Below are 24,098 nucleotides of genomic sequence, written 5' to 3'. Positions count from 1 at the left end.
GTTCTCAGCTGACACAAAAGATATTCATTCAGTTAAACAATGGCGATGAACTTTTCACAACCTAATCATTTATAATTGTTACTCTGATTTTCTTTCACTATATAATCCATTCTCTGGCATTTCCTTGGCCAACTCTCCTACTGTCTTTCATGATAAGGAGCTAGACAGTCTCAGAATAAAAGTATGCACACCAGGAGTGCTTTCTAACTCCTGGGACTGAGCAGTAAGTCCCAAGAGTCATCTTAATATGAAATTCAGAATAGCAACTCTTTCTCTGTACTTTGCCTTGTAGTCTGAGGGAGGCAGAAATACGGATCCCTTCATACTATCCAATCCAGTAAAGCACAAGTAGAACATCATTCTCTGACAGTAGTGAAGGACTTCCCACATTTATTTTCAGTCTCCTGTCAATTCTGCTCCTACGTTAGCAGCCATTCTGCACCAATCCCTCTGTTCTCTTCCTCTTTTTCCTGACTTGTCTCATGCTATTTTTTCCCTTTCCAGAAATCCAGAAATATATTAAAGATTAAAATGGGAAGTAAGATGAAGTCTTCATCAAAACCACTTTACTTTTTAATTTGACACATCAGTTCATGAGCAAGATTTAATGGTGACTACAAGTGCCCTATGGCCCTTGAATGGAATTAGTTAAATTGGCTCTGCAGTATTAAAATATTGCTTATGCTTTGCTATGTACATGAATTATTATCTATTATAATAAAGATTTCATGCAATCAGACTAGAAATAAACAGTTTTACTCTAGACTTTCCTTCAGTTTCAATAAAAATATTACTGCTGTAGTTGTGTACAGTATTGCTGCTTCCACTCTTTTTTGACAAGAGGATACACTAGTCAATTCTAATGATAAGATTCTGACAGTTCTTCTGAATTAGCAAAACTGTCTCTTCTGCAAGCGCTGACCAAGGGATTTCCTTTATTTCTTGCAAGATGACTGTAACGTAGATTGATTGGACTTTCTCCAATAATAGAAAGGTTAAATATTTTTGAATGAGAGCTCAAAGACAGATTTGACAGTGACAGAATACCATCATAAGCTATGACTGACCCTAAGCCATCCTTTTTCTCACTGTACTTAATTCCTTTGAAATACTGGATGATTCAGAATTTCCTGCTAAAGCATGCACAACTTTTTCTTATAATGTTTCTTGAAAAAAAAAAAGAAAAAAAAAACCACCAAAAACCATCACTGTCTATATAGTCTTTCAAAAGCCACTGGAGGAAAAAAAAAACAAAAACAAAAACCTGTAATAATGGAATCTTTCTGAAAAATAAAATCAAAATTAAATGTCTATTTCAATTGCAAACTATAATTTTTAAAAATGTCTACAATAGGATAAAACAACATGAAGTCTTGCAAGAAAAGTTGCAGTATGAAATAAAGATAGCAGACAATGAAAGAACAGCAGATTGCAACGTAAAGTCGAGTTTCCAGGCTAGCTTTAAATAAGGCAGCTCAGGTCCCATAAGTAATCTAGCCATGAGAGCAGAGAGCTCAATTTGGGTAAGCTGTATGAATGCTGGAAAGAAATGAACCTGAAGTTAACGTTTTGATCTCTCTATACAGCAAGCCCTTTCAAGGACAGAGAAATTTTGAAAATGATATATTTTAAAGAAATGGAAAATAAACTGGGAAGGCAGACAGTAATCATCAATCCTAGTTTTTCTGCAATCCTAGTTTTAACTTAGAATAGTCTGCATTTTTTTGAAAATTTAGAACAGACTCCTATAAGATTCAAGTACCAGTTTTGATCTGTGTACTTAAGACATATCAAAACTACCTTGTTAAAGGCAAATACTAAAACAACAATAATAGAAAGAATCTTTCTCCCCTGCAACAGCTCCAACTTCAAAGTAGAAAGAGAAACCAATACGAGTGGGCATGTCGCCAAACTGCTGACATTTTAGAACAGATGCTAACTTCTTTGTGCAGTGTTGGTTGAACCTAACCTAAAGATTACAGAAAAGCCAATCATAAGCATCTGTGATAATAAACAGACGATAATAGTTTCTTATGTCTAATAATGAAAGCAAATAATAAAAAACAGAAAAGAAATGAACAGGAATTGGAAAATAATGAATCTGTGTACAAGTTACCAGAGAATAGATTAAAGAGGCAACAGAAAACATGCCACTGAACAATGATTTAGACTTTTTTTAGATCTTATACACTCCAATTCCAAATGTCCCAGTTCCTCAGCAGAAGATACAGTCATGAACATCCACAGTCTTTGGCCTTTCCATTTGGTCCAATTCTGAATTAGCACAATGCTTAGTCCTGATCCGATAGCCAGATGAAATGCAGCTTATCAACTACCAACTGTAAACAAATCTGCACTTAGATATGTAACAAGAGAACATCATGGAAACAGCATCATTAGAGCATCACACTTTTCAAAATCATGATGTTTGTGTGTTACATGCCAAATTGGCAAAGAAGTTTAAATCTGCAGCAGATTTCAAGAATTAAAATCTACATTTTAACAACAAATATGATTAAAGGAAGGAAGACATTAAACATTGCTTAAACATTGAGCAATTTCAAAACATGCAAGTGATCATATCTGTGTTAGTGTGGTGCCATACTTTTAGAGATGGGTTACCAAATATAATAAAATATTTTTTACTGTACATGACTTGGAGAAGAACTCATTGAGAGCAACCCTGCAGAGAAGGAGTTGGAGATCCTGGTGGATGAAAAGCTGAACACAAGCCAGCTGTGTGCTCTTGCAGCCCAGAAGTCCAATGGTATCCTGGGCTGCATTAAAAGAGAGGCGGCTAGAATGGAGAGGGAGAGTATTGTCCCCCTCTACTCAGCTCTTGTGAAGCCCCATCTGGAGTACTGCATCCAGGCTTGGGGTCTCCAGAACTGTAAAGATGTGGAGCTATTGGAACAGATCAAGAGGAGGGCAATGAAGATAGTCACAGGGCTGGAGCACCTCTCCTATAAAGAAAGCTTGAGGGAGTTAGGGTTGTTCAGTTTGGGTAAGAGAAGGCTCTAGTGAGATCTCATTGTGGCCTTAAAGAGAGTTGAAGAGAGCTTATAAACAAGAGGGGGACTGACATCTTACATGGTCTGATAGTGATAGGACAAGGGGGAATGGCCTTAGAGTAATTTAGGGGAAATTTAGGCTAGATGTTAGAAGGAATATTTTTACTCAGAAGGTGGTGATGCCCTGGCACAGGCTGCCCAGAGAAGCTCTGGTGCTCCATCCCTGGAGGCACTTAGGGCCATGTTAGATGGGACCCTGGGCAGTTTGAGCTGATGAGTGGCAGCCCTGTCCATGGCAAGGGGTTAGAACCACATAATCTTTAAGGTCCCTTCCAGCCCGGGCCATTCTATAATTCTATGAAAATCTGAAATTTTACACCTATGCATTTAAATCTGAAGATTCAGATGGGCGTACAGAGAACTGGGAACAGTTTAATCATACTTAATAAGGACTGCAGTAAGTAAAAGAAATCCTGAAGGGTATAACTCCAAATAAAAGGGAGAGAGAGAGGGAAGAAAAAGAAAAAAAAGACCAGCAGTGCATCCCTTTGTCAGATATCATTAGTCGCCTAGCTGCCTTTTTATTTTCATATATTAAAAGTGTGACCTTGGAGGTCACATCAGCTGCATGTCAAAATGATGTAGGCATAAACTTCAGTCATTTATGATCTAATTTATAAAGCAAGTTATAAATAATATCATTAAATTTTATCCATAGGGAAATACTGGGGAGAAAAAAAAAAAGAAGAAAAAGCCTCCAGAAGTGTAATTAAAGAAATATCTAAACATAGAAGCTCAACAGTAAATGGCTAACCAGATGTGCTTCACATCACTGTTAAAGGGTCTTTTATCTTCACAGTAGCACAGTAGTAAGAATGCCTTAAGCAAAAATCATCTGCAAGGGTTAGGTGTTTTTGTTTTCATTCAACAGAGTAAACTTGTTTGACTGATTTGGAAGTAATATACACACTGTATTTGACATGTTATTTTGACTACCAACATACAATCATCAATGTAGGAAAAATACTTAAGTTGTTAATAACAAAAAGATAAACTTGAAAAATAATGGAATAAGGAACACACAGCAACTAGTCATTTACTCACTGCTGTACTCATAACATGATAATGTATACAGCATAAATATATAGATGTTAGTGTCAAACTAACTCAATAGCTAAGGATGAGTAAAAGATTAAAATATGACTTATTTGGTTTCAAAAATTACATTATGATTTAAAATTCAGACTAGACAAAAGGTAGGAATTTCCTGTGAATCTTGTGCAAAAATAGGGTGGCAGTCCCTGAAAAGGGATTTTTTTTTCCTATGTATAGATACAGGTTTATGTAAACTACTTTTATCAAGGCAGAAATTGTAAAATATATTTGACAATTATTAAAACACTTAATAAAGCATCCCTAGGCACCATAATACACAGCACTAAAAATAAATTAACAAGTACAGATAAGCCTGCAGAAACCCCTTGAGTAGTCATAAGTGTGAAAACATCCTTGTAAATTCTTACATTCTTCACTGATATGACTGAAATTAGTTTTATAATTGACGTTACAGTCATTAAGTTGCTTTGAAGGTCTAAGAGATTGATCACCTAAATAAATATCAGATTCAATAGAGACTATGTCATTTTGCTCTGCACTTTCGTAACTGAAGACTTTTCTCAGGACAATTTATCACTTATTTTTGTTTTAATTCATGTTGAACAATTTCTGATCAAAATTCTATTGTTATAAGTACATACATTCTTCATTAACATTCATGAAATTACAGAATTCAAGAGAATTCATTCTTAGATTATGACATGCAAACTCCTCTACAGTAGCCTTGCTATGCGCTTTGGAGTGCCACAGAACTATGTAGACTAGAAAATGTTTTTATGGTAAGTTTATAATGACTATGAGAGACTTTCAAGGCTTGACTATGCCAGTCTGATAGTTTTTGTATATCAGTCTCTAAGAAAGGAAATGAAAAAAAAAAAAAAATTCTCCTCTAAAGCTTCAAGTAAGACTATTTGTGAAGAATACCAATAAAAGGTTCAGAACCCATACCACATGTTTACAAGGGCTTAAGCTGAGGCCAATGAAATCCATATCAAAAATATTTCCTTTTTTTCTTAAGAGTCCAATTGTCACTGCTGACATTTTTTCTTATTTACCTTTTTATTTGCTTCAGTAGACATCCTTTCTTTTTGATATCAGCTCTGGAAAACATTCTGCATTAAAAACAAGTAGACTATCTCTGTGCTTTGAGAATAATTGTAGATAAGGGCTTCTAGGGGAAAAAAAAAAAGGAGGAAATGTCTCTGTGATTACATCCTCGAAAAGTAAGATAGGGAAATAAGTAACAGTGCCCCCTTGTTACATATGCACAGAAACTGCTTATAAAATGGTTTACCTGCAAACACAATAAGAGCAGCTGTAGCACATAACCTCTATCAGTCATAATCTAGAACAGTGCCACTTTCTATTAACCAAGCAATAGAGGAACTAAAATTACTTATACTGGTCTATGCAAGTCACTCAGTTTGCTCCAGTGCATTTTGATGGCTTAATTAGGAAGATGGTGCAGCACATGTGCTCTACTAGCCAGGTTCATCACAGAGGTCACATCATCAAAGGAGAATAGCTGCATGATGTACAGCTAGATTAAGAATACAGATTTCTTACTTAACTGTCTTGCAGCTTACTCTGCCTCTTGGTTTATCTCCATATAGTCAGACAATTAAATAAAGCATATTGCTTTATTTATTTCTTTTTAAACACTACTAAGGGAGCCATTAATTGAAGTACAGCTGGCAATCTTTTTATTTATTAAGACCTCAGTGTACACAGTGACAATCTCTGAAAGGCAAGGCATGTGCCAGATTTTTTTTTCTGCTTCAACATTTATCCCCTTTCATGGTGTGACGTTTCTACTTGATAAGAATTCCAAACCTTTGCCTACCTTCCCACCTCCCCGGGGAAAAAAAAAAAAAAAAAAATAGTAAAAAACAAACTGACACCATAAAGAATAGGAATGTGAAATAATCTGAGAATTCAATTCATGAATGCTGTGATTTAAGAACATATTTTTCAAATATTTTGCAAAGATGACATATTAACCTGCACTTCAAAGGACAGATGAGACAGAATGTCTTTTCAGTCAGTTATCAACTGATACATGCATGTTGTTGTTTATATTTACAAATGTTTATACATATGCATAGGAATACACAGTGGTCAGATTAGATGATTTCAGTGGTACTGCTTCCCCTTCACAAAAGGTTACAGTATGGACTATGCTCTTACACAAACAAATCTGGTCTGAGAACACAGATGAAAAAAAAAAAAAAAGAAAAAATGAGAGGAAAAACTGTTATTTGTCTATCTTCTTAAATATTTTTGCTGTAAGATTCATCTTTGTATAGGCTAAACAAAAATATGTATCTTATCTTTTGTTTTTTAAATCTGACTTCTGTCTGCTTCAAGTTAATTGGATGCAAATGATAGAAGCACATCTTTCCACAAGATCCTTAACTTCTATGAGACCTAACCCTTCTGACTACTTTCTCTGAATCTTATCACTGTCTACAAACTTCGAGGCACGTATAAAAGAAAACAATACATTATCATCCCTTGCTATGCATCACTTATAGATGCATTTATCAAAGTTACAGCAAAATAAAATCACAAAAATGTAATTTATAGTCAATACTGATACACATTAAAGCCTATGTAAATAAAACGAGAGAATGTACACCACAATAAAGTATTTCTTGCCACTAGTTTGTCAACAGATCCTTTTGCTGGTAGAAGGTATATGACAGGAAGTTAAGAACATGACACAAATCTGTGGTCCCAGTGAATAAGGTGAATTTGACCTGGCAGCGTGCCCTTGCTGACAGGAGGCTACCAACAATCTGGGGTGCTTTAGTGAGAGCAAAATCAACAGGTCAAGGGCGATTTATTTTATCCAGCTGTCATTAGAGAGTTTGCGTATGGAAGAATGCATCCTTTCTTGAACCATTTGCTCCAAGAAAGAAATAGAAAAATGGGGAAGAATCCCCATGAGTCTCTAAGATGGTCAGAGGCTGAGAAATGGAAAAACAGGGACAGGTTAAGGGAGTTGGTTTAACATACTCTAAGACAGGAGTCTAATTGCAGACTTCAACGACCTCACAGAAAGTCTCGTGGAAGTGAGAGCCAGCCAGACTTGCACAGTAGAAGGACAAGAAGCAAAAGTCACAAACTGCAATACTAAAAGTTTCAACTCTCTCTAAGGAGGGAAGAAAAATACACTAAAGTGCCCCAAAGAATTTATGAAATTTCCATCCTAGAAGACGCTAGACAAGACCTTGTGCAACCTGATTTAACTCAGATGATAGCACTGTTCTGAGCAAAAAAATCAGACAAAGATGATCTCCAGACATGCATTGAAACCTCAGTGTTTCTGTAATTGTGCCTACTTAGACGCTTTCAATCTTATACATACGTCTTTAATCAAAAGTAGCTAGAGGTTATCTTCATTTTCTCTCATATTCAACTAAAGAATAAGAGGAATTTATATGGAAATTGGAGATTGATATGTAAAAATCTGATAAATCATGTCCTTCTGACTTTAGAGTTAATATTCCTCTGGGACTAAAAGACTTTCCTGAGAAGGCTCAGATTTTACGTAAGCTGTGAGGTTTTTGGTATCTATCCTTTCTCTTATTTTCCCACTAACCTACAAACTAGACTTTCCTGTCCAAGTACTCTGAAATGCTTACTGGCCCACCACAAAATAATTATGAGCATCGCTACTTCAAACCGATAGAAAAATACAATCAAAATAAATGCCATCTTTTTAACTATCAGCTCAGCTGCTACATAATTCACTCAGAATGGGTGAAATGTGTTCTTTCCAGATGAAGGAATGCAAATCTAAATCCTCTACTTTTTTAAAAAGTATCAAGGGAGTACTGGTCACTCTTAATTTCCTTAGCTCAGTGAGTTCTTTACAGTTTCACAAACAGGGGCTTGTACAGAATTTGAATCCATTTTCCTTTCCTCTGAAGCAGTGTCAAAAGACAGGCAGTAGTTAAATTGTGGATTAAGTGGGGCTGAACATTTCATTTTTTTAGCACTGCTCTCAGAAAAACCTGCAAAACCATAAAACTAGGTACATTCTTCAACTGAGCTATTCAATACCTTACTCAGATCATTGAGAGATTTATTTTGGATATCTAATGGAAACTTCATTCAGGCACTTTAAAACAATAGGAGAATGAATCTTTATGAAGCAGCAAATGATGATCTTTCAGTGCTAGGAGCCATCTTCTCACAATGACTTCACAGGTAGTAGGGAAACCACAATAACATAGAATTTCTTGTTAAAATGTATCAAACACTTATAAACCCAGAGTACCACAATCAGATAATTCCAGCAGTTTGAAAAGCAGGTAACAAAGTACACCTGCAAATCTGTAAACTGTATTACCTATCCAGAGCGCAGATTCTAAAGGACTGAAAAGTTAATTTATATTAAAACAAAATAAAACAAATAATATCCTTGAAGAGGCTGAACTAGATGGCTACTCATGTTAATAAATTATGATGAACTTGATGAAAGCTCTCAACTACAAATTTTTAGATTCCAAAAATGACAACTTACTCCTTAGCATGGCGTTAAAAGTAGGCAAAAGATACATACTCTACTTAAACATTAGATTCCATTTATGAAAGCTTAATTATGAATAATAACTATCTCATGTCAAAAGAGACAAACTATGATAATGAAGGTATTTTTTTCAGTGTTTTATTAGAAAGCCAAGAAGTATTAGGAAAAATGAATTTTGAAATATTCTTGTCTGCTCAACAGGAAGCAAAATCCTGGGCTGATTCTCTTCAGGATTTCAGAGAAAATCCTGTGATTATCAGAGAAGGTTGTAGGGTTTTCTGTATAAAACTTACACTGGTGAAACACTGTTCTCAAATGTACATTTCGTTGCATATATTTTACACATTATCCTTTGTTATTTAACTCTATCTCCTAAGGGAAACCTATTTTCTGGAGGAAAAAAATACAGTTAACATTTAAAAATCAAAATAGATATCAGAAAAACAATCCATTTTACTTAAAAATTAGAGATAACAGTATAAGATTAGCATTTACTCAATTACTGGGAGACAGAATTTGTAGATGATGGAGGTCTGTAACCTCTACTAAAATCTCAAAAAAACTAAATTCAGAAGAAGTGTTCTCCTTATCCTCCATTTTCCAAGAATTCTCTTAGAACAATTATATTATTAAATCTACCAGGAGCATTAAAAAATTGTCATTATAAGGTTTTAAAGGTTTTCTTTTCCCAGGTATCTCTATAGAGCTCAAAGACTGATTAGAATCCACATATGTGGCACCTATTCCACTTCAGATGGAGGATACTTTCACTTCCACAGTACTACTGCCTTCTAAGGACCTGATCACAAGCCCAGCCAGGTCCATGAGAAATGCTTGTACTGCTTTTGCTATCAAATTTGTGCCCACCTCTATTAATTTAAACTGAAAAAAAACCCCAAACCAACAATGTGTCCAATTTAAATTATTCAAGACTTTTTCTACATGTGGGATTTGATGTTCTTCTATTGCACTTAAGTATTTTTGATAATGTAGTAAATGCAAACTTTAAAACATTTCAATGACATAACTGAAAACATGGAGAAAAATGTATGCATCCAAACATAATATAGCATTAGTTAATGCCATGTTTTCTTAGATCAGAGCACTTTAAAATCAACGATCAAGTTATTCAGCTTTTAAATATGCAGAGCAACTGGAAAGAAAAAAAAAAATCACATCCTTCCAGATAATGCTCAACTCCTGATTAAATAAAGATGTGCCAAGGCAGAGGTACTTTATGCCTCAGGAGACAGCCATAGTGGAACACCGAGTGTATTTTATATGTGAATTAGAGGTAAGATGTAATGACATGAGATGAAAGGCTCAGCCATGATTTTAATAAAGGGGAGAGACAGCACTTCCCTGTGGACCCCATATGCAAAAGACTGAGACTCAACAAGAATATATGAAAAGATTCAGAAAAAATGGCAGCAAATGTTTCAAAGTTGTAAGACCACCATTAAAATTCATCACATTTTACTGAAGTCAAGAATTCTAGTTCTGAGGGAAAGCATTAACAAATTTCTTAGAGTTTATCAGTAAGCCAGAATAATTCTTGATGTTGAGAATTTGAAAGCTTGAAACAATAAAATTCCATTCTTAAACGTTTTTATAGCAAGGAAAAAAAATTATCTAAAAATAATTAATTGAATGATTTTTGAAAGGAATTCTTCTCACCAAAACAAAACAATGCAAAACAAAGCAACAATATACCAATTAACAGTGCTATGATCTGACATGTTTTAGCAGTTTACTGCTTTAAGCAATCCCCAGAAAAAGCTGTTATCTCCTCCTATATTTATGTATCTATCTCTATCTGTATGTGTTTACGAATACAGCAGAATTCCGAAGAAGCATTATTTCTCCCCCACAATTAAGTGCATGAAAATGTTTCACATTTTGCACAGATCTCTTTCTGTGCAATTAAAAAAAAAAAAATTAGGAATAACAAGCTTTGTAAGAAAAAGCCATGAAAAGAGCAAAAATGATTGGGTTTAACTGCTTCAAGGAAAAACAAAACAAACCAACCAACCAAACAAACAAAAAACCCTCCTCCATGCTATATTTGATCATTAGTGATATTCATGCTTCTGGCACCCTGCCAGCTAGGCTGAGCACACCAATGTCTGGCTAAGCAGGGTAATCTCCTGGTTCAAGCATTGGATCTGTGATGAAAATTACAAAACAGGGACAAAATCAAAATGTCACCTGAGATTTTATTCTGAAACTAATTTGATGGAAGAAGTAATACAATGCCGAGAGCCTTTTTAGTAGTGCCTACAAAACTAGGACTAAATTGAAACCAATGCGAGTGGTTGGAGGTAGCTATCATGCAAATACATTTGGATCTGCAGGCGCTCCTTTTACAAAGAGTGGTAGATGTCTTTCTGACAGGTAAATTGCTTTGAAATGGTTTTTGAAGTCTGAGGTCAAACTTTTAAAATGATAATTTTAACTTGCATCTTACTTTATACTGGAGTCTTTTTACATCTCCTACATAATGCATTTGAATCCAACAAAATTAGATTAAAAAAAAAAAAAAAACAATATCAAGTCACTTCCCTAATTTACATTCTGTGAGCTACCTTTCATTATAGGACAACAAATCTTTGAAGGGAAAATCTTTTCCTTTCTCTTTTCACTGAGTAGTTTATGTTTGAACTAGTTGCTTTTGTATATATGAAGAATTCTATAGGCAAAAATCTGTAGGCACAGTGTATTCAAGTTAGAAATCCAGGCAGCACAGTCTTTAGATTACTATCCAAATGCAAAGCAGGAAAGAAAAATACCACACCAAAAAATCAGTATGTTACTTTCATATTTTCATGTCTACTGGTTTTTCCTATATTTTACTGAAAGAGTGTACATTATTAGCAGTAACAATCAATGTTGTTTTGTTTTTTTTCATTACAAGTACTGAAAATGATTCAGAATGACTCAAAAGATGTTTTTACTGATTTGTTCTAAAGAAACAAAAAAGAAAAAAAAAACACACAGATTTTGTTTCTGGTACTTTGCTTCAACCACAAAACCACTGCATGCTGCAGTTGAATTATACAGGTTACCCATCACTTTCTCTTTCAAGCTGGACAGCATTTTGCTGTTTTTTTAAACACACTTACTACTTCTCTCTCTACATTAGTAATACTTTTCACATACAGACACTGGCATAATTACCAACGTGTAGAATTTCACTGAAGATGTAGCATTTCAGCTACTTCACATTTGCAATGGCCTGCTGTTTTCCTTCTTCAGGAAGGTTCTCTATACATTTCCTATTCTCTTTGATCTTCAAGTCAGTTTCTGCACTTAGTATTCTTCCCCCCTCCAACAGCACTAATCAAAGGAATGTTTTAATAGCCACCTTAATCTTTTCTTACTTTGATTTTCAGGCCACTTTTTTTTTTTTTTTTTATAATGTTGCCCTTTATAATCGAGACAAACAATTAATTGCAGCACAGACACCACAGCACTTATTAAATCCTGCATTTTGATAGACAGATATGCTCATAAATTACTAAATTCATCCCCTCATGAACATACGGAGAGAGTTTTATGTGTATGCATGTATTCACACTGACATCATAAAAATTATTCTTAAAAATATGAACATTTATGTTTAAATAAAAGGTACCTACCTGGAATAAGCTGACCCAGTAAGTGATGACATCTGGAAAGGCTGCATGCAGCTACTATGACCAAAAAAGGATAATGTTTCCATTTCATGATGTGTCCTTCCTTGCATTACACCAGCTCAGCGGCGCTAACGTAAATATTACCTGCATTGAGCAATGGAAATAAGAACAGATGAATTAATGATAAATTTAAGTTACTCCCAAATATTTTTACCTAGCATAACTGTGTCAAGTATGCTTGTTTCAGTACAGTCAGCCATAAAAGTAAATGTCATTTTTTTTCTTCTAACAATTAGAAAGTTATAAACTACAATCAAAAATATATTAAATATCCTAACAGAACATCCAACCCCTAAAAAGATGTTTTAAAGGTAGACATGAGGAGTTTCAATGTATATTTTAAAGTGCTGCATGCTATTTGGTTATAATTTAACTCAAGCTATTAAGAAATTTAGCAAGATAGTTGCTTATGTTTTAAAAATGTACTTCAGCGGCATTTGGCTTTCTATAAAACCCGGGTTAAAACTACAACAATCCTCCTTTTATGATGTGTTTTTGCTCAACAAGGACTATGGACAATTTTACCCAGTAATAATTCCAGCTGTTAAGGGATTTTTCTGGTGAGTTTGTGTTATGGGGATGAAACTTCTCAAGTGACTGGTAGGAAAATTGAATCTTACAGAAGAGAATCTTTTGATTAAATGTGACTTTTAGACTCATTTTTCTGACCAGAACCATAGGTTGAGAAGTATTCACAACTCTACCACAGTTCAGAAATAATTTCTGCTCATCCTATTTGTTCTCTTGCACATCAACTATGTTGGCGCTCAGTATTTCTTGGCCACAACTCTCCAGATCCCAAATACAGTATACTGTCTATACAACAATGCCTTTTCTTTACAGGTTTCTGAATAACATATGGCATTCTTTAGATAATCATAAGCTTCTAAAAACATTCAAAGTTTTTTAGACAAATATGTTTATTTTGAATATATACAATCTTAAAATAAATGCAATATTTTTATTGCTTCGCTTTGTTGCTTTGATAAGGGCTTTTATCTCAGTTCAAAATAAATCATTGTGTGCTCACAATGACTCATGCATTGTATAATATCTGGGGCTTCACATCAAGTTCCTGGTGACAAAAGAGATGATATTTCATGTATTTGTCAAGTTACTAGATAACTATAACTGCCTTACCTCAGCTAACAATTAGAGACCACTGAACACGATTGGAACAGAGAGGTAGGCTGATGCATGAAGTTCTAGTCCAACAAAAAATAATTACGCTGGACCTTGATAACATGTTTGTATGGAATTTCCTAAATCCTAATTTGTGTCCACTCGCCAGCCTGTCTAGGTCCCGCTGTATAGCAGCACAGCCTTCTAGTGTGTAAATCACTCCTAGCTTTGTATCATCAGCAACTTGCTGATAGTGCTCTATCCCTTCATCCAGGTAATTGATGAAGATATCGAACAAGATCAGACTCAATACCGAACCCTGGAGAACACTACTAGTTGCAGGCCTCCAACTAGACTCTATGCCACTGATCTCATGTTGTCTGATCTCTGCCAGTCAGCCAGTTCTCAGTCCACCTCACTGTCCATTCATCTATCCCACACTTATTAAGATTCATTACAAGGATGTCAAAAGCCTAGCTGAAGTCAAGGTAGACAACATCCACTACTCTTCCCTCATGTACCCAATTGGTCATGACATCATAAAAGGGTACCAGATTGGTCAAGCATGATTTATCCATATTGACTATTTCTGATAACCTTCGTTTCTTCCATTTGCTTGGTGATGACATCCAGGATAATATTTCTATCATCTTCCCAGGGATAGAGGTGAGGCTGACTGGCCTGTAGTTGCCAGCTCTTACTTCTTGCTTTTTTTGAAGACTGGGGTGACACTAACCTTCATCCAGTCCTTGAAAATCTCTCCTGTTCTTCATAACCTTTCAAAGATGATAGAGAGAAACCTGACAATCACTTCTGCCAGCTCTCTCAGTACTCATGGGTGCAATCCATCAGAGCCCATTGATTTGTATGTATTGAGTTTGCCTAGACAATATCTGACTAGATCCTCCTTGACCAAGGTGAAGTCTTCCTTTCCCCAGACTCTCTTATCTCAAGGGTCTAGGATTTCTGAGGGACCATGTAGGCTGTAAAGACTGAAGCAAACAAGGTGTTTTGTAACTCATCCCTCATGTCCTCTGTTACCAGGGCATTTATCTCATTCAGCAGCACTTTTCCCTAGTTTTTCTTTTCTTTATTGACATACATAAAGAAGTCTTTCTTGTTACTGCTAATTTCCCTCCCCAGATTTAAGTGGATCTTAGCCTTCTCTGTTGCATCCCTATGTGCCCTGACAGTGTTCCTATATTCCTCTCTAGTGGCCAGACAACTTTTCCATATTTCTCAGACTTTCTTCTTCCATTTCAGTTTTTCCATGAGATCCTTGCTCATCCATGCAAGTCTCCTGGCACCTTTGCCTGATTTCTTACACTTAGGGATGCACTGATCTTAAGCTTGGAATAAGCAGTGCTTGAATGTCAATCAGCTCTCTTGGGCCTCCTTAACTTCCAATGATCTAACCCATGAGATGTCTCCAAGTAGGCCCCTGAAGAGGTCAAAGTTGACTCTCCTGAAGTCCGGGGTTGCAATCCTACTTACTGCTTTATTTCTTCCATGTAAGATCCAGAACTACAATACCTCATGGTTGCTGCAACCAAAGATGCCCCCAACATTATGTTCAGCCTCTACCACCATACTACCAACATCTTCCTCTGATGCCACAGGCCAATAATAACTGAAGAGGTATTAATTCCAGAGTAACCCTAGTATTTATAACTTCTATTCATATCCATGCATTGTCATAACACATTTTGACTATAATAATTGTGTTAAATATTCCAGTTCTACCCTTAATTAGTCTTTCAGTGTCTGAACTACAAAATTAATATTGTAGAACACTGCCACTAATTAGGTATTGCCACTGATAGAAGGATGCACTAGCCATATAAACTTCAGCTGTCCTGAGTCCTCACATAACACCATACTAAATGACTGCAGATCTTTACCAGAATGTGCAAGAAAAGATTCAGGTGCAATGTGTTGTCCATGCTACACAATGAAGATAAACACTGTTTCTTCTATGACATCATAATCATTAAAGAATCAATGGCAAATTAAACTGCACAAACCCAGAGGAGAAAGAAGCACTCTTGTAAATTAAGAGAAAGAGTCTAATCAATTATTTTCTACCACTTTCCAAGCATACTGCTATTTATCACTACAGTCAGCCCAGCATGCAGCAGCAGAAGTAAAGACATCAAGTCACAAAAACACAACAAAAAACAATGCTGTTTTTCTCTCTCCTCCCCTCTCCTTTAATTTTTTTTTTTTAGTGATTTTCCCTCGAAACCACTTAAAATAAACAACAATTTGATTTTTATGTTTTTTTTTTTTTTCAGAAATGGTAAGCAGCTCATTAAGACTACTTTTCACAGAATTTTGAGTTGAAGAAAAGGACACAAAAGTCAAGCAATCAAGATTTTAACTTAAAAAAATAAATTTTACTATCAAATTATTCTTATTAGATTTACAATCTTTGGTAAATACTACACTGAAGAAGATAGTTTAATTACAAGATGAATCAGAAGTTTGATCTGCTATGTTGCCAAAGACCTCTCTGGAGTGAATAGACAAAAATTTACTAAAGATATAAAAAACAGAAACTCTTTCTGAAACAAAATAAACTACTTTTGAATGCAAGCTATTTTTAAAACTCTCATTCATTGTTAGGCCTGTTGTTATTAGACGGAGTTTCTCAGTCATTCAATCCTTTTCCTGTCTATTAGTCAGAATTCCATGTCTATTAGTCAGACTCCAGCTATCTCATCATTTATGTTTAGACTGACACTACTTTTGAGCTTAATCCTCCTTCTATCACTGTTAAGTTACCTTTCACTGAAGTTAAGAACTTCACTCTACTATTTAATATCTACTATTTAAATATCCTGTCTTTGTTAAAATGAATTTATTTGGAGTTCTAGGAGAATGAGAAGGAAATAATGCCATATGTTGTTTCCAATTAGGAACAAGAATGAAAAAGAGTCGATGAACTAGGGGGGAGAAATGGCCAGCTCCTTTTTTGGATACAAAGTAAATCAACTCTACTAAGATGAAATCAGCTATACAAATATAAATCTATTTAAACCAGAGTAGGTAGTAGTATAGAGCACTGGTGGATCTGGATTGAGATCTTTTCAGGGACAGTTTCAGTAGACAGCTCCAAGGAACTGGCATGGGTATCTATTCACAAAGTTTACCTCGCTTAATGTTTTACTATAGCAAAGCATTTGCTTTTTTAAGAAACAATTGCTAGGAAAGTTTTTACAATTTATGATACAGTATTTGTGTTCATTTTATGCTGTGGAGTTTTGTTTTGCTTTTGCTTTTTATTTTGTTTAATACAGAGAAAAGCATTGTGTAAAACAAAAATGTACTCTACGCTCTCAATTTCTGGCATTTCTAGCCAGGCAAGCAGCAAACTCATATAAACGGTCTTACTGAAATTTTTAAGTATCTTGATTCTTTGCTTGATGTTTTTACTGCCTAAGTGGTAGTTCATTTACAATAATACTAAGAAAAAAAAAAAAAAAAAAAGAAAAAAAGAAAAAGCTATGTCTATATTTGTCCACTGAATCCTACTGGGAGGTGGGAACAGAAACCCAGACTTCAGTATAAATCCTAAATACCTATTACAGAACTGCCTGCACATGAAAGCTCAGTGTGAAGAACCAAACATACGACAAGAGAAAAATCTTTTTCCTCCCACCAGTCTCATAAGTAATCTCTCTACCAGAAGCTCTGCTAATCTGTAATGTTTCCTTCACTTCACTGGCTAAATAAACTGAGATTAACTTTGAACAATGGACAGCTTTAACAAAGGCATTTCCTCAGAGAGGAGTCTATAAATGAGACAGCAAGCAATAGAACATGCTTTCTACAAAAGGAATCAATATATTTGTCATTCAGTAGATATGCAATGCAGAGTATGATGCATGACCTGGAATGTGTCAAAGAGTGAGTGTAAAGAGAAAAAAAAAAAACAAAAAACTAACGAAGACAAAAACCTAATCCAAACAAAACAGTGATTTCCAATAATTATGTGAATTGGAGCCACTCAAGGAAAGTAACAGTGATCTGCATGCTTCTAGGTTCAGATCTTTGTCCCTTAGCCTCAGAATATTGGTCTCTCCCAAGCAAATTAAGTTAGGATGCTTCCTGTTCTCTTTTTTGCCTGCTATGGCTGGAGGAATACAAAAACAATGTCCAAATGTGCAAGAATGGGATTAGGAAAACCAACAAAGACCTGGAGGTTATTCTGGTAGGGTTTGTAAAGAGCAACAAGAAGGGATTCCACAAGTACTTAAGCATCAAATGGAAGAGCTGGAAAAAGAGGGCCTGCTGCTAAGTGGGGTGACAAAGGATGAAGAAAATGCGCATGTACTCTACATCTTTCACTTCAATTTTTGTTGGAAAGACTAGCCATCACAAATTCCAGGCTCCTGAGGCTAGAAGTTAAGACTAAAGAATACTTCCCCTTTGTAGAAGAGGGTCAGATTAGGTACCATTTAACATGAACACGTTAGTCCCTGGGATCCAATAGGATTAACACGTGTGAGCGAAAGGAGCTAAGCAGTATCACTGGAAGGCCACTCTTGATTAGCTTTGGAAGGTCATGACAATCAAAAGGTTTCTCAGGTTCCTGAGAACTGGAAGACAGCAAAAGTCCCTTTTATCTTTAAGATGGAATAACCAGAGCCAGTCAGACTCACCTGTGGTCTCTGAAAGGGTGATGGATCAAGCTACTCTGGAGACTTGAAGGTCCTGGTGGAGAACAACTTGAGTCAGAAAGGTGCCTTTGCTGCTAAGAAGGCCAAAGTATCTTGGGCTGTTCTGCAAAGAGTGTAACCAGCATATCAAGCAGTTCAAGTTTCTATCTGCTCTGCACTGGTGAGGCTAGGTATGGAGTAGTGGATCCAGCACTGGCTCCTAATTGCAAGACTCACACAGACTTGGTGGAGCAAATCCAGTAAAGATGACCAAGAGACTGAAGCATCTGTTGCTTGAGAGGAGGCTGAGAGAGATGGGACTTCTCAGCTTGGGGAGAGGATGCACTGGGGGATCTGATCCATGTATATAAAGACCTAACAGGAAGGAATGAAAAAAGGAGGAGCCAGATTTCACTCCATGGTACCCAGCAAAATGCACAGATTGAAACACGGAAAATTCCATTTAAAAATAAAAAAAACATATATTTCTACCATGAGGGTGACTGGACAGTGGAACAAGGTGCCCAGAAATATGTTAATCTTCTTCTTTGAGATTATTCAAAACCTGACAGGTTATATACCATGGAAACTCTTTCTATCTGATCTTGACCTAAACAGGGCTGGAACAGGCAATCTCCAGAGGTGGTTTTCAGCCTACTGCTGCACTATTTAGAAACCACAGCACCAAAATCAACAGTCTATATACTGTCTCAGGAAATGCTGTGGTAAAATGAAACATGAGAGAAGAATGTCACAGAAAATTAATCATAATATCCTTAATGCAGACTGTCTAGAAAAGGTATCAGCATCAAGTGGTCTGGGAGCAGAGACTGACAGAATGGAGCTACTATGCTTGGCATGTGTTTCAGAGCTTAATAAAGAAAAAAAGGTATAGGAACACTAGGAAAAATAATGTGTCCTGTGAATAGTCCTCAACGCACTGTCAAAAATGGAGAGCTGAAGAGGTTTGTGATAAGAGTTTTCTTTGGAATAACCTCTTGATTCCATAAGTAACCAGAGAATATAGATAAAGTGAAAACACACAATGCAGTGTTCATCTCAGTAGTTCATATATTCAAGCTGATTATTCCCTTGAAATGCAACAATCAATTTTAACTTGCAAACTATTCTCTTGCATGGACCTGCAGTATTTTATGTTTTGTCCTCTATTTTATTTTCAGCCACTCATGGGGGAGATAACTGGTGAGAGTCAGCAGTGAATTCTTTGAATAAAACTTTCCTCAACTCCTAAAGGTTATTTCATTCTGTTGATGAGCCTTTTTTATTGAAACTGCTGATACAGTAAAAAGCTGTGGAAAGAGAGGGCAGATGTGAAGACATTTGTATCATCACTGTCAAGAAGCCATATATGAAAGTAAGACAGAATGGTCTTAGCTAAATATTCTACAGTTCAGGACACTACCTGCATGCATGCACAGGCACTTGTTGGTGAAGAGGAGGCAATATAATTTTAGAGATATCTATAATCTATTAAAATTTACTTGTTTTCTAGTACCTAGAAGAAAGTGACACTTTTAGCTCTTCTTAGGTGCAGATCACTAGTTTCTCTATAATTAGAGATGCCTGACAAAGAAGCAGAACAGCAGTCTCCTGGAGTTTCAACTAACTCAATACATACAATTCTAAAATACAATTATTTTGAAACATAGTTCTTGGACTGTGTAAAAGGATTTTATCCTTTAAATACTTCGCTTTATTTTAGTGAAATTTCCCTTTTCTGCCTGCAATTCAGCAAACCTGAAAGAAAACTGAATTTCTCTGACTTGATTCTGAACTCAAATTATAGGATTGTCAATCATCAGATGCTCATCTACAGCTACTCAGAAAAAAAAGAAAGCAATATCTATGACATAAAATCATTGGTATTTCTCTTGCTTCTCAAATCTGGAAAAAGTAGAAATCAATAGAAAAAAGGAAGTTTCCCACTAGGAACACTACTTGCGGCTGGCAACCAGTAAAACGCAGAAAAAGTCATGCAGAAGACGACAGATATTCTCCTACAATATCAGTTATCTTTATCTTTCATTTGAATAAACTCTTTGTACAAAAATGAAGGGATATAGAAATTAAGTATCTTCTGTTCAAACTTAAGTAAGTGCCATGGTTTCATCTGGGACAGTTCATTTTTCCTTCATTATGTCTGGTATGATGCTATGGTTTGGCTTTAGAAGAAAAACAATGTTGATAACACACCAATACATACTGTTCCACCAGTGTGGGAACTGGGAGGGCACAAGGAGCTGGGAGGGGACATAATGACTGCTGACCTGAACTAGACAAAAGGATATTCCATACCACGTGACATCATGCAAAAAACACTTGAAGAATGGTAGGGAGCTGGCTGGGTGGGCAGTCGATGCTTTGGGTCTGGCTGGACATTGGTCTGCAGGTGGTGAGAAATTGCTTGTGTATCATGTTTTGCAGATAAATTATTATTACCACTATTATTACCACTACTATTTTTTTTTCTCCCTTCCTTTTCTGTCTTCGTAAATAGTTTTTATCTTAACCCATGAATTCTACTTTCTAAAAAAAATTTTCCTGATACTTCTCCTCCATACCACTGAGAAGGTGGGGGTTGAGCAAACAACTGTGTGATGCATAGCTACCTGTTGGGTTAAACCACAATACATTCCTTCCAAGGGTTTGAACTTGTTAAAAGTTAATGGTGTCTCTTCAAAATAGTAAGAATATGCTTCTATTTTAATATAACTTTATGTCAAATTCAGTAACAATGGACTCATTCCTGCGTTTTCTGTTAGATCTTAAGAGCATCTTAAGAGCTGTCTAAATGTTAAGAAGTTACTGATTTTTGAAAATACAATCAAGGAGTGGTCTAAACAAAACAAGAACTTATACCTTATGCTACAGATGCATTACCTCTTTCTCCCCTTTCTGGCATATTAAACCAGTAATCCTCATCTTGACTTCCAAGATTTTCAAAGGATTGTTTGGAAAGATTGGGTATGGTATCTGCTGCATGATTCCCAAAGTGAGATACTGTGTTTTAAAACTGCTATCCTAGAACTAAATACTCATCACTCTTTGATCATGAAACTACCTTAAAGTTTCTGAGGTAGTAGGTAAAAAAACTCAGGTGAAAAATAGGATTAGTAATGCCTTGATATAGTTTCAACACACCAGTTGGTACATATTTTCTTTAAAAGTAAAACTGAAACTAAGATTAAATCATTACATATTCCAATCAATCAATTAATTGAAAGGCTAATATCTACAAAAGAAAAGTTGTGAACTTGCATTTAAAAAATTATTCACAATAATATATGAACATCAACAGTATTTCTTAAATAGGGGATATTTGAAGGAGTAAAGTGGTTGGTTGTCAAATGTACTTCCAAATGGAGCCAAGTGGAAAAGAAACAATGTTTGATAGAAAGAAAATTCAGTGCCTGAAAGGTTAAAAAAAAATTCCTTTGACTGCATTTGGACTCCTCTGTTATACCTAACATAAAAAAGCAAGGGTTTTTCAAAGGCATTTAGCTTTAAACATTCACAGTACCTTTGAATGTCCTCAGCAGGACCAGAAAAGAGGGATTCAATTTTCAAAGATAATTGTGTCAGATAACTGTCTCATCCCTTTTCAGAAACAATCTGATAAATACCTAATTACCAGCTGAGTGATTTCAGAGCCTCACAACTGGGTCTGAGAGAAGGCTACAGGGAATGACAAGGTCCCCTAAAGCCATCAAGAGCAAGAAGCATTTGGCTTGTGAATTGCTTCATTTATTAGACTGGTAAAATGCATAGAAGTCCCCAGTGAAAAGAAAATATTCATAAACTGTTGATATGATAAACAAACTTAATATTTTACACGATGTAGTTGCTTTCAAATAAAAGAGGACTGAGTACTAAGAGGACTGAGTACTACGAAACAGTTATATTCTAAAATCCATGACAGTAAAGATTCAAGTACTACAAAACTACTACTGTTGGTATGTAATATTGCCTAGTAACAATAATTTTTGTTGCAATCTTGTTGCTATAAATGAAGAAAACTTCCATGATAGACCCTTAGCTGCATAACTAGAAAGAGCATACAAAGTGAAGTAAATGAAACTACCTCCTGTTTCGTGAAAAAAAAAAAAGATAATTAGCTAAGAAAATCTATATTAAAAAAAAAACCTTCATTTTTGAATTATTTTCACTATTTAAAACAAAAGAAAACACACAGGTATAAAGAGCATCTGAGATTTCACTGAAGCTTTTGAAACTTCACACTATAAGTGCCAGTCTTGTAATCTTTCTGAATTCCTTGTGCTTAGAGAAATGCTGACCCCCTACAAAACTTCCTAACTGTTAATGGAGTGGAGAGCATGAAATATCAACATAATGATGCAAAGTTCAGAAGCACAGATGGGAAACGGAAGATTACTGATAACGCTTCAACACTACTAAATTGACCAAGTTATATATTTCTCAGACTTTATGAAATACATGTCTACTTTGTAGAAAACGCAGCAGATCTGGGGTGGAAATCTCAAAAGTACACGTCTGATCTACCACTACACACAGACTGCAGAAAATTGATTGGAATTTTGCAAATACAATGAAATAGGATGGATCACACAATTCTGTAAATCTCAATCATATAATTCAAAAATAAGGACAAAAAATGTACTGCATATACATAGCAGAGGGGTGAGTCAATGCTGTGGAGTGCACAATGTGGGGACAAAGATTTAAACTAAGATGATTGATTTTTCTGTAGAGTGGAATAGTAGCATATATATATATAGTCAAGAACAAACAAGGACCATTTTAAAACCTGTTCCTCTCAGATTCTCACCAATTAAGTGACAGCATTTCTGTATGCATCATTATTCATCTCACATACAGAAAAAAACTGAAGCTTGCCTAAAAGAGCTGATGCACTGCTAGCATTTAGGTTCTTTCAGGCAGGGTAGTGTAGTCAGTGGGGAAGATGAAGTTCTGAGGTTTTGCTGATCTGCAAATTAAGGTTTTAACTCAGATCACAGCTCTGGCATAACCTGTGTTATGAAACTGTGCTTCAACTTGGATTTAACATTGTCAAATTCCTAAGCAATAGTCACTCAATGCAAGGAAAAGCCCAAACTGCACTTCAGTGCACGAGGAAATCTTTGTGCTCATCCAACCACCATATTTCTTATGCTTCTGTCTGTCATCAGAGTAAATGTCCTTTCATAAATTTAACACTGTGACACACACACACAAAAAGGAATACTAAACAAAGTCTTAGTGCACAAAGCAAAAGAGAGAAATGGCTCTTCACTGCAAAGCTCTTGAAAAAAACAAGCATTTTAGGACCATGGTCTGTAGTCTCTGGTGGCGAACAAGCTTGCCAGAATTCCTTTACTCTGAGGGTTCAACTTTGAAAAAAAAAAAACAGCTTGGCTTTTGGCCTTAATAAGAACTGGAGCAATTAGAAAGGATTTGCAGATCCTGCCCAACTAACAAGCATTCTCAGGCACAGCAATTTACATCAGAATTCAAAGGATATTCAGCTCTCCCCAGAAATGCATTCATCCTCCTGGGGTCACCAGTAAAGGTGAAGCTTAAACAATATAGGGACTTTCAAAATCTTCTGCTTCCTGGTTAAACAGACTGGTGTGAAATGCTAACTCCTTGGGGGAAAGGAAGAAGACTCCAGCTTTCACTAAGATACTGCAAGAGTGGCAGAATCCCTTTGAAACTGAGACTGATCTGATAAAGTCGTTGTGGTTGTTAATAGCAACCTTTCCTCTTCTTCCCTGGATGAGACCACAGCAATCAGCTGCAGCATGGTACAGCCATCACTATGAGGGAAGACTGGAGACTGCCTGCACTGCCCGAAGGCCGTATCCTGTCCCCATCCCAGAGAGCACAAGAGTTTCTCTCTCTATATGATAGAAGTACTACTGCCTTTTAGCCTTTCTGGGAACACAAACAGTAGCTT

The 24,098-nt window shown here is 35.8% G+C and overlaps 1 protein-coding gene across 4 annotated transcripts in view; it reads right to left on the bottom strand.

The window, feature by feature from the left end:
- The window catches only part of ROBO1 (roundabout guidance receptor 1), a 693,687-nt gene that overhangs the window by 594,510 nt on the left and 75,079 nt on the right, over positions 1-24,098 (bottom strand). For all 4 annotated transcript variants that reach the window (XM_085241045.1, XM_085241026.1, XM_085241036.1 and 1 more), the window contains exon 2: positions 12,303-12,443. In XM_085241045.1, coding sequence (XP_085097171.1) covers positions 12,303-12,390 — 88 coding nt within the window. In that variant the 5' untranslated portion in view covers positions 12,391-12,443. The remainder of the gene's footprint in view (positions 1-12,302; positions 12,444-24,098) is intronic.

The sequence above is a fragment of the Meleagris gallopavo genome, chromosome 1 (assembly GCF_905368555.1).
Source record: "Meleagris gallopavo chromosome 1, MGAL_WU_HG_1.1, whole genome shotgun sequence".
Lineage (NCBI taxonomy): Eukaryota > Metazoa > Chordata > Aves > Galliformes > Phasianidae > Meleagris > Meleagris gallopavo.
The sequence above is the reverse complement of the archived record's forward strand: the minus strand, read 5'-3'. Positions and strand labels throughout refer to the sequence as shown.